The sequence below is a fragment of the Ailuropoda melanoleuca genome, chromosome 4 (genome assembly GCF_002007445.2).
Source record: "Ailuropoda melanoleuca isolate Jingjing chromosome 4, ASM200744v2, whole genome shotgun sequence".
NCBI lineage: Eukaryota > Metazoa > Chordata > Mammalia > Carnivora > Ursidae > Ailuropoda > Ailuropoda melanoleuca.
In genome coordinates, this window is record NC_048221.1 from 17377820 (window position 1) to 17388872 (window position 11053).

At 60.4% G+C, this 11053-nt stretch overlaps 1 protein-coding gene across 3 annotated transcripts; it reads right to left on the minus strand.

Moving 5' to 3' along the window:
- Nucleotides 1-658: 658 nt before the first annotated feature.
- Nucleotides 659-10604, minus strand: SLC26A6 (solute carrier family 26 member 6). 3 transcript variants are annotated; one of them, XM_011233357.3, is made up of 21 exons: nucleotides 10490-10604; nucleotides 8555-8713; nucleotides 8334-8473; nucleotides 8010-8120; nucleotides 7299-7462; nucleotides 6929-7093; nucleotides 6697-6849; nucleotides 6275-6357; nucleotides 6042-6189; nucleotides 5657-5770; nucleotides 5485-5562; nucleotides 5099-5194; nucleotides 4769-4875; nucleotides 4552-4621; nucleotides 3483-3575; nucleotides 3297-3395; nucleotides 2796-2888; nucleotides 1885-2061; nucleotides 1641-1695; nucleotides 1230-1366; nucleotides 659-998 (listed from the first exon to the last, which is right to left on the minus strand). In XM_011233357.3, the coding sequence occupies exons 1-21, from the start codon at nucleotides 10510-10512 to the stop codon at nucleotides 984-986; spliced, it is 2280 nt and encodes a 759-aa protein (XP_011231659.2). In that variant the 5' UTR covers nucleotides 10513-10604; the 3' UTR covers nucleotides 659-983. The 3 variants fall into 3 exon arrangements, with proteins under 3 accessions (XP_011231659.2, XP_034514167.1, XP_034514168.1); XM_034658276.1 differs by having other exon boundaries at nucleotides 8334-8494; XM_034658277.1 differs by having other exon boundaries at nucleotides 8334-8494; nucleotides 9851-10586.
- Nucleotides 10605-11053: the final 449 nt, after the last annotated feature.

Sequence of the window (11053 nt, forward strand, 5' to 3'; positions counted from 1 at the left end):
GAGCAGGTAACACGAGCCCGGCCTCGTTAAGAGCATTCCTTGGACTGTCTCGTTTAATGCTCACTGAGCATCCCACGAAGTGGGTACGGTTACCATTCCCGCTGTACTGCCCAGGAGACCCAGAAATATTCTGGCCCCCTCACCCCCACTCAGAGCATCCGCTGGCCCGAAGGAAGGCCCACTGCTGCCCACTGGGCAACATGCCCAGATGCTAACCTTTTAAGGTAGAAATCAGCACATGCTTCTTGGCTGACAGGGACCTGCAGACCCCAAGTGACCTAATGGTACGAACAGCCTTCTTCCCAAGTAAGTCAATCCTACGCATTCGTACTTCTTGACACAGACCAGCAGCACCTGTGAACACCATACTCCCCCAGCTGGCTGCTCGGGCGTTCACTCTACACCCTCCAGGGCTGCACTCATTGGGACCATTCTTGAGAAGCAGCTCTGATTCCACAGTCTTCTAGCTGAAGACACAGGTGCCGAGGGTTGTGCGTGGGGAGCTTGAACCTGGGGTACCCCCGCCCTGGCCCCGGGCCCCATAACTCTCCCTCTGGCTCTCTATTCTCTCACCTGACTCTGCCCTCCCCAAATCTTCCCCCCAACTTCTGACTTCAGCCCCCCATTTTGGCGCATAAGAAGGGTCAGGAGCCAGGGCTGTGGATCACTGCCCACTCCAGCAAGCCAGCACCAAGGCACAGCAGGGCCTGGTGGTAGGCAAACAGGTCTTTATTTCTGGGGCCAAAAATCTGTATCTTCCCCCGACCCAGCCGGTGCTGGTCTGACTCCAGCGCCCTATCCCAGGCCCAGGCCTATAGCACTGAACTTGGGAGTCCCAGGACCTCCATCCCTGAGTCGTGTGTGTGTATGTACGGAGGGCACTCCTGGGTGACGTCTGGAGGCAGCCCGGAGCGGGGAGGTTTTCACAAGTGCCTGGCCACAGCCTCTGGGGGTGAGCAGTCTCAGGCAGGGCAGCGGCATGGTCAGAGTTTGGTCATCTGAGTAGGCAGAGGAGGGGAGGTTCCGGTCAGTTTCCAAAAACACATATTGGCTCCCTCCCCCAGGACAGCAACCCCTACTCCAGGGTCAGCTGAAGGTGGGAAGGGAAGGCACTGGGTCCACTGGGGGCAGAGCCGTTAAGGAAGGGTGGACTTCCTGGAGGTGGGGATCAAGGTAGGTACAAGCAGTGGACAAACAAAAAGAGCTCGGTGAGCCAGAGGCCAGCTCACCGAAACAGGGCTGGCAGGGCCGGACCGCGGGTGTTGGAGGGCAAAGAGGACAGCATCGTGGACAGAGGCAAACAGATGCTGCTTAGAGATCGATGCATCGAAGAAGTTCCCGGCCTCAAGCTGGGCGACCACAGGAGCTACAGGCAAGGAGTAGGTCACCCCTGACTCGCAGAACCACCAGGAACCCCAACCCCAATCACCAGAACACCCTGACCCATTTCACCCATGACCTCTACCCCTGAGGTGACAGCTAAACCTCCAGGGACTCTTGACCCTTGACCCCTGTCTCCCAAGACACCTCTGACCTCCGGTCTCAGAGAAAGACTTTTGCTTGTGCTGCTTGGCAGACTCCTTGGCTGGAAGAGCCCCACTCCCCTCCCAGGCCACTCGTGCTGTCCCCCCTGCACGCACTGTGGCAGGCGGCCATGTACACTTCCACCTCGATCTCTCGGAAGTCGCGGAAAATCTGCAGCAGAAAAGCGGGCCAGACTCAGAGGGAGGCGCAAGAGCTCCGAGGAAGGACTCAGGCAGGTTGTGGGGGAGGGAGTTTTGAGAGGGAACTCAGAGGGGCTCTTGGATCTAGTTATGGGGTCAGGAGGCTTAGGGGGACTTGTCCTCTCCCAGAGCTCTTCTTAGGGGTGCCCCAGCCCCTTACATTCTTCAGGTTCTTGATGCACACAGTGTCCACGAAGGAGAGGGCGCCCAGGTCCAGGACGAGGCTGTGGAAGTGTGGCTGAGGCAGGCCCAGGGCCTTCAGTGTGGATCCATTTGGGGCCTTAACATCTTCTTGACCGCTGGCTGCTGTATCCTCTAGCTCCTTCCCTATGCTCGCCTGCTGGGAAAACAGATACCCTGCAAAGGCTGCCGACGCAGGGGTGATGGCAAGGAACACACATGGACAGGCAAGGGGCCACATAGGGTCCGATGTGGGAGCATGCATGCAAACAGCTGCATATATGGGACATGCAGGGGACACATGAAAACCTGGACATGGGGAAGCCTCTTGTATGCAAAGACAGGAGGGATACGTGGGGACGCACAGGAGAGGAAGCCCAGACTCAGGGAGCACGCACAGACGTGCATATACTGCTCTGTTACCTCCCAGGCGCAGGTCTAGGGATGCTTAAGAAGGTGGGGTGCTGGGCGACAGCGCCCCATCCTCAGCCAGCCAGGGTGGGGTGGGTAGGGGGCCCAGGGATACATGCACACACACAGCGTGGCACCCCGCCTGGGTCTCTAGTTGAGCTTGGCATCCCCTTTGATCCTATATTTTTCCCGATACCCCCAATCCGTTCTCTCTACCCATGAGCACAGACTGCAGGGTCTTGTGGACTCTACAAATTCAAGGTCTTTGGATGGCAGACCACAGAGCCACAAGCAGAATCTATGGCTGATCATTAGGCCTCTCCCCATAGCCCGATTCAGATCCATCATCCCACCCCGCTGCTGCTGGCACGACCACCTCAACCCACAGCTGGTAGGTCCACGGCTTGCCTCGCAGGACGTGCATGGGCCACCCACATCTCTGCAGCTCATGGCTGGCCCCTCTCCCACCTCCAGCCTCACCTTGGCCTTGGAGTCCTCCATGTTGTTGCTTTCCATGTCTCTGACGCTGGTGTTGACATGGATAGAAACAGAGGCGCCCTCAGAGGCAGCAGTCTAGGCCGGGGAGAAGGGGGACAGGAAAGAGCTGTCCCGGCTGTCAAATGACAGCCAAGCCAGGCAAGTCTGGTGTCACCCTCAGGCTTTGGGCAGGTAGGCAGGCCAGGAACAAAAGCTTGGGACCCAGGGCCGCCTCGCTGGAGGGGATTTGACCAGCTCCAGGAGCAGCCAAAAATGGAAGAGGACTGTGGTGGTCCATGCTGTCACTGGCCTGGGGGGTGGGAGAAAAACGAAACTCCGCCCAGAGCGCTGACCTGCCCGGGGAGCAAAGCAGGGGTCCGGCGTGGGGGCATCAGGGAGGAAGGAGGGATGGATGAGGCTAAGAACACAGGAGGCCAGGAGAAAGGCTGTGTGGGTTTGGCAGCAGGACAGGGGCAGGAATCCCTGGCCCAAAGGGTCCCCTGCCTGTTTCTGGAGACTCTTCTGCAGCCGCTTTAGCTTTTGCTCCTGCCTCCTGAGCCGCTTCTTCTTCTGGGAGATGAGGCGGTCAACGTCCACACCACACTAGAGGCAAACGTCACGGAAGGGGATGTGGACGCTCTGGGGGGCGAGGGACCCTCTGACACTCACCCCGGGGACCCCCAGACTCACCCTCTGCTTCAGTGCGTCGCTGTAGAGCTCAGCATTAGCAAAGTACATGGTGGCTGAGGAGCGGAAGACCTTCACGCCTGGGACCTCCCTGGCCTGGGGATGGGTCAGGGTTGAGGTGGCTGAGCCCTCTACTCTCCTGGTTGCATCTGGTTCTCCTGCTTTCCTCCCCCTGTGTGGCCCAGGGCCCCCATCACCAAGCCTCTGCTCACTGGCCAGCACAGGCCCAGCCTGCGGCCCCTGCCCTCCCCAGATCTTGGACTACAAGCTTGGCTATATCACCCTAACCCCTCAGCCTACTCTCTACCACCGCCCCCACCACCACCCAGGCCCTCAGCCAGGCCTGTCAAAGCTTCCTCCAGGGCATCCTGCACCCTCCCTTCCCATCTCCCCTCCCTTCTGCCAATACCCAAAACAGGCTCTTAGGTCTCCTCTTGGGGCTCCACCCCCCACTCCGTGGTCTGTTTTCTGCACACGCACAGAGAGACCCTCCCCAAATCCCACTCCATCCAGGGCACAGCCCAGGTGTCTGCTCAGCACTTGGACCTGCATAATGTGCCCCCACCTCCCTTTCCATCCTGCTGAGCTGCTCCCCCTCCTGCCCTCCCCTCACTCTGTCTGATTATACTGTACTCAGACTCCAAGGCTCCACGTTAGCAGGAATGGGCTTGTTTTATTCCAGAACCCCACTATTAGGCATGAAGCTTCTCAGGAGATAAATGAACAATAGAGATGTAGGAATTCCACTGATCAGATCAGGAAGCAGCCTTCGCTACATCCTGGTGCCCCAGGCTCTTGCCCCAAGGCTGCTCTGCAGGATAAGGCTTGTACTGCTGGCTCCAAGACAGACCCCTCTCCAGGCTCCCCAGGCCCTCTCTGTCCACTCCTCCTCTGTCCTATCGTAGCTCTGAGTAGGAGTCACAGACCCAAATTCCTCCCTTGACGTTCCCAGGACCAAGCCACCCTCAGCCCCCAGGGTTTTTGCCAGGGGCAGAAAAGGACTAACAAACGCCCTTTCTGCCTCGATTCCCACCCCCTCAGGCCCTCCTCCGGCCTAGCCCCTGCCACCGACCTCTGAGTACTCAGCCACATCTTGGTAAATATCCGTGTCTGGCACCTGCCCCAAGACAGAGTAGCGGGGCCTATGAAAGAGAGTGTGCGAGGAGGGGAAATGAAGGGGTACCAGGGAGCCTAGGGTTACCCCCAAGATGCAGGAAAGCTGGAGGGAACCAATGTGGCCCTCACCCCCTCACCAGCTGGGATGGGGGGACAAAAAGGGGGAGACTCACAGCTGAGTGCGGACTATCACGACCAGTAGAGAGAAGACCACGGCAACCGCCAGGCCGATGTCCAGGTTCAGCAGGATAGTGGCCACAAAGGTCACCAGCCAGATGAGCTAAAAGTAGAAGGGCAACGTGGCTAGGGGAGTGGGAGAAAAATGAAACTCCACCCAGAGCACTGACCTGCCAGGGGAGCAAAGTAGGGGCCCCGGGGGCATCAGGCAAAAAGGACGGATGAGTGAGACCAAGAATTCAGGAGCCCAAGAGGCCAGGAGGAAGGCCATGTGGGTTCAGCAGCAGGACAGGTAGCAGCAGGACAGGGGCCCTCAGGCCTCTCACCAGATCCATTCGATTCGACTTCCAGAGGGAACGTATGTCGGTGAACTGCATCAACATGCCCTTCAAGTTCACGATAATGGCAGCTGCCAGGACTGCCTGGGTGAGGGGAGGGTGTGTCAGCAGGGGCTGCTGGGAGGCGCCCAGATGCTGACAAGCCTGACCACCTGGGCTGAGGCTGGCATAACCCCGCATGATGCTAACGGCCACCTCTGAACCCAACCACTTGGCTCTGACTCTGAAGGGCTCTAATCCCTGACCCTTGACTCCAAATCTCACCCTAAACAGCTCAACCTTGAAAAACAGGTCACGCCCTTGTATCTCTGCCCCTCGCCTAGGACCTGACTGACCTGAGCCCCTGGCCTGGCTGGGCAGATGCGGCCGCTCACCTTGGGCAGGTCCCTGAAGAGCTCCCCGAGTCTGACGATGATAATGAGGATGAAGAGGGAGGAGACGGCTCCAGCCACCTGCGGGGTGGGAGTGAGCAGGGGGTGCGGCGGGGTGGGGAGTAGGGGTGGAGGGAGAAGCAGGGTGGGACCGCCCAGCCGAAGCAGTGCCCACCTGCGTGTTGCCCCCGGCGCTCTCCTGTACCAGGCTGCGGGACATGGAGCAGCTCACGGGGAAGCACTGGAAGACGCCCCCAATGAGGTTACTGAGGCCGAGAGCCACCAGCTCCTGGTGGAGAAAAGTGCAGGTGTGTAGTGCCTGGTGCCTGTGCCGCTGTGTCCAGGCCTAGGGGTCCCCAACCTCCATCCACACTCAACAGCCCCCAGGCTTGGCTGCTGCTGTCCCGAATGCCTTGCTCTCCTACCCTCAGTCCCCCGCATAGCCCCAGCCCATCTGTTTGCAGTTTCCCTATGTCCCACCTGATACTCCACACACACACCCCGCCCCCGGGCCCTGGAGCCTCTGTCTACCCAGCTACCCCCATATCCCAGCCCCAGACCTGGTTGCTGTCCACCCGGTAGCCGTGCCTCAGGGCGAAGATCTTCCCCAGTGAGATGGCAATGGCAAAACCAACCACAGCAATGGTGAAGGCATATCCCAGCAGGCTGGCGAACAGCTGGGGGCTGGGGGCCGCTGGGGGCACCAGCCTGTGAGGGGCAGCTGTGAGGCCAAAGGAGGGTGCTGGCCCTGGCCCCCCCAGCCCTCCCTGACCGGACAGGGGCCAGAGCTCACCCTGCAGGGATGTTGCCCACGACATCCACCCCAAACCTGGGCTTCAGGCCCACGCCGTAGGAGATGCCTGTGGCCCCGATGAGCTGGGGAGAGAGGACAGAGTCAGGGGAGGGGTGCTGGCATTGTCAAGGGGGTGGAGAAGCCACTGTGGCGGTGAAGAGGGAGGCCTGAAGCAAAACCTTCGGAGGGGGGTGGTGAGAAGTGGGCGACAAGGTAAGATAACACCACCATTTGGGGACAGTGGAGAGGTTATTAGGGTCCTGAAGGTACCGACATGGGACCTTCCTGCTGTGGTCATACCCCGTCCTCAGGAACGCTCCCTGGTGCCCAGTCCAGCTGGTCTCTAAATCCCGGGGGTGCCCACCAGCAGGGATGTACCCTCCCCTGCCCCCCTCCCCCGCCCTGCCGCACAGAGTCCAAACCGTTAGCAGTTCCCCAGGGATCGGCATGGGCAGATATCGGCGCAGCTTGTCGTTGAGCAGTTTCACCAGCACGAGCGCGACGCCTGCCACCAATGCGGTGACCACCGTGCCAACCACACTCTGGGGCAGCTTCCAGCAGACCTCCAGCACCGTCTGAGGGGAGGCAGGGTCACGGGCAGCACTCAAGGCTGTGGGGTGCACCCCGCCTGTCCCTCCTCCCGCCCTCACTCACATAGATGAGGGACAGCGGCCCAGAGTGGCTGCTCAGTTGGAGGCCAAACACATACTTGAGCTGTGAGATGAAGACCTGCACAGACGCCGCCGTGGTGTAGCCGCGGACCAGGGGCTCGGACAGGTAGGTGACCACAAAGCCGAAGCGGACCAGGCCCAGCCCCACCTGCGGGGTGGCCAGGGGCAGTCAGGGGAGACTGAGGGTCAGGGTCGTCAGGGTGGCGAGAGCAGAGCCCGGGGCAGGTGGCACCCAAGGGGGATGAGGAGGGCGGTGATGGGCACACACTCGGGGGAAGGGGAACTGGCAGAGGAGGGTAGGGATGGGTTCAGCAGTGGCGGGGTGGGGGCACAGCCTCCTGCCTGCTCCGCACCTGGAAAAGGCCGACCAGGACGCTGAGTGTGGAGGCCAGCTGCACCCGGACACCATCTCTGGCCACCTCATCGACGGTGGAGTTCGCACCTTGCAGGAAGTTCTCATCTGGGGCCAGGGATTCTGTCACACTGCCCACCATCACAGACATGACAGCAAAGGTGCCTGCAGGGTAGGTCAGGGTGGGTCTGAAGGGGAGAGGATGCTGCCCTACCCTGGGGCCCTGCCCATAAGGGGTCAGGAGATAGCCGGTTCGAGACAAGTATCTTCAGACTATGTCAGGCATATAGAGGCAGTGCTAGTGGTCAGGTATGAACCCTGAACTCAGGGACTCTGCAGGGCAGCTAGAAATCTTGGCCCCGCATCACCTACCCTGCCCCACCCATGTCCATCCGCTCAGAATCACGCCCCTTGTAGAAGGTGAGATGGGTAAAGGGACACGGCCTGCCTCAGGCTAGTCAGGCCTCTGCAAGTTCTGGGCCCTTCGAGTTGCACATCCTCCTGGAGCCAGGGCCTAGAGCTGTCCTGAATCTGTGGCCCCATGGTCAGAGGCCTAGTCCTGCCTGGAAATGACCTTGGGCCAGTGTCCCAGCGGCCCAGCACCAATGCTGCCCCCTTCCCTGAGCTCCCTTGCCCCGCTTGGCCCTCCCTTACCCTATCCTCCATGGGGGAAGGTGGACGTCCTTCTGCAAGGCCGCCTGGCGCCACTCACCCACAGAGATGTGCCGGGAAGTGCCGAAAAGGAAGTAGATAAATACAGGATAGAAAGAGCTGTAGAGGCCAAACACGGGGGGCAGTCCAGCCAGGAGGGCGTAGGCTAGGCCTGGAAGTGGAATGGTAGCAATGAAGGCTTGGAGGCCAGGGCCTTGAAAAGGATGAGGGAATCCCAACCCTAGGTCATGGGCTATAGTTCCAGAGGCAGCGCTCATAGCTGGGGGGTGCGCAAGATCGCAGGGCTTCTGGGCCAGGGCCTCGAAGGATTGCAGATCATCCCGCAAGGATTGAGGGTACAGCCTCGGGGTCAGGTATGGCTCACCCTGTGGTAGCTGCATAATGGCCACACTCAGGCCAGCCAACAAGTCGCCCAGGAGCCAGTCACGCAAGGAATACCGGGGGAGCCAGGCCAAAACTGGGAGGTGCTGGAACAGAAGGGCTTGGGCCCGAGCACGGGAGCACCTGGGGACACAACGGTAGGTACTGGGGACAGGGTCTACCTAAGTCCTGCCAGCGCCCCCAGACCCCTACCCTCAGCCTTACTGAAACCAGGTTCGCCACTGGTAGGTCCTGGTTGCTGAGGTCCAGCACCCCAGCTCCTCCAGCTGTTCCTGGTTCATCAGTGGCCGCTCCACATGGTAGTCTCGCTTCCTCAGCTCCATGGCCTGTGTCACAGGCAACAGTGCCTGTGTGTCCCTCTGTCTGGGGTGGTGAGACCAGAGTCACAGTGAGTGCACCTCTGGCCCAACCTCCCCCACGCTTTCACGTGGGATCAGAGTCACCCACTTGACTTTTCTAGGCCTTAAGATCTAGGTAACTGAGAGCTGGACCCATGCCCAGCCAGTAGAAATCCCTGAACTTTGGCTGGGAAAAGTCTCTTGCTGGGCCAAAGTCCCCTATGAAGAGATGGCAGGATGAGTACGATCCATACCTCCAACTAGGTCGAACTGCCCACCTGCGAGTGTTCTGTAAGTCCCCGTCCCACGCTGACTGTCCCCCTCAGCCCCTCCCCCGGACAATCCCTGTCCAGTGTCTGAGTCCTCATCCAGCTGCCCCATGGGCTCAATGCTGGCTGGCTGAGAGCTCGCACAAGGAAGGGGCCCAGCAACCAGGGGTCTAGTTCTTCAGGCAGGCTCCTCTTTAAGAGTGGCTGCCCTCTAACAGAAGGAAAGTATTGGGGCTAAGATTGCCCCTGGGCCTCCAGCCTTGGGGGTCCAGGCCATGGAGAAACTCAGGTTTAATCTGGGAAAGCCAGGGGATGACTCTCACCCGGAGAAAGGGGTCTTACCTGGAAAGGCAAGCGCCCACCTAAAGTGGGAAGATTTCCCCTCGGGAGCTCCTACTACCAGGTGCTCTTTCTCACGTAGGGAAAGCTCTCACCCGACAGGAAAGTTTGCACCTGCCAGGTATGTTCTGTATTCAGAGAATCTCTTATCCACCCAGAGGCTCCCCACCTGAAGGGGAGGTGGGGAGGGGAAGAGGGGACCTCCCTTGGGAATAGGCGATCTGTAGGGAGGGAGTTCTTATTCAAGGAAGCTCACACTGGGAGGGAAGCTTTCTCAGTGGGGAAAGTCTTCACCTGCCAGGAAAACCAGGAAATTTCTTATCTGGAGGGTACTCTCCCCTAAGAGAAGCTCTTACCTGGCCCACCTGCATCGGTTGAAAGCTCTCACCTGGGAATAGACCTCAGCACAGGAGTCTTCCCTGAGGGGAAACTCTTCCCTAAGGGGAAACTCTCCCCTGCTGGGCAAGTTTTCAGAAAAGATCTGATCTGTGGGCTCTGACCTGGGGGTAGGATCCCACCCGAGGGGTAAGAACCGCCTGGGAAGAACCTCTAACCTGGATGTCCTGGTTGGAGAAAGGAATGGAGTAGGTGCAAGGCAGATCCTCAGAGACTCTTGGCACCGCCGTCTCACAGAGATCTTTGAGCCCCCTTGCCCCTCCTCCGTGAGTCACTCAGGTCTTCTTAAAGGGCTCCCCCACTCCCCAGGACACGTGCTTGAAGGGCGGGGCCTAGATCCTTGGCCCCTCCCACTGGGAGGGCACCACGGCCCTCCAGCCGGACCCCTCATTCCAAGTCAGTGGTACAGCTGGGTGGGCTCAGGCCACCGCTATGGATTCTTTTTGGCGACCGCCCGGCTCCAACGCGCCCAGCGGCTCACCTGCTGGGCGGGGGCTCCTCCACACTCCGCCGCCTCCCGCGGCCCGAGGCTAGCCCGCGGGCGGCGTTCGAGTGGCTTCCCGCACAGCCCTCAGGGGCGGGGATCGCGCCGGCTCCCGCCCCCATCCCTCGCTTCAGGGGGCAGCCGCCTGCAGAAGATCCGCAAAGCGGCAAACCAGGGCGTCGCAGGGGGAGGATGCCTGCTTCGGACTTAGCGGCACCCCCTTCCGAGCTAACCTAAGCCGGCGTCTACACCGGGGCCACGCGGCAGCTCCCGGACACGGACGCGGGGAACCGGAACCGTGCCCTACACTCACCCCGAAGCTTCAGACAGCCCCATGGTCAGCGGGCTGCCTGCCAGGTGGCGGCTGCTCCTGGAGTCCGGCGGGAGGCCGCTACAGTTCGGGAGCGGAGACAGGGACCTACGGCGCGCTCCAAGGGGCCAATCCCCGGACAGGACGGGGCAGGCTTGAGCCAATCAGCGTGCTCGGGCGGGGCCTAAGTGAGGCTCTTTAGGCGTGGCGAGCCCCGGGACAGAAGATTTAACCCCTTCCTCCCCTGCGGCCTGGTTCCCGCTACCCTTCTCGGCTCGTCTAGTCCTCCTCCCTGAGCCGGGTGGAACTTCACGACTGAGATTAAGGATCCGCGCTCGGCTGGCCATAGCCGCGGTCCCGGGGTACTTGAGTACGACAGGGCGGATACCAAGTTCTGGCTTCTCTCGGAGGGTCCCCGCGGGATGGGTAGGGAAACCCCCCAAATGGGCTGCCTCGGGGCCCTGCTGGTAACCGGAACCTTTGCTCTCCTTGGGGTATCCGGTCCATGAGGCCTCTTTTGCCTCCCACTAAAGGCGCCACCTTCAGGCTTTCCCCTTAAGACCAGGT

Coding starts and splice junctions, on each gene's coding strand:
- SLC26A6 (XM_034658276.1), bottom strand. CDS start 10,512: ATGGGGCTGTCTGAAGCTTCGGG. Junction 7,094..7,298: donor TCCTGGTCGGCCTTTTCCAG/GTGCGGAGCAGG, acceptor GCCACCCCGCAG/GTGGGGCTGGGCCTGGTCCG. Junction 1,696..1,884: donor GCATCAAGAACCTGAAGAAT/GTAAGGGGCTGG, acceptor TTTCTGCTGCAG/ATTTTCCGCGACTTCCGAGA.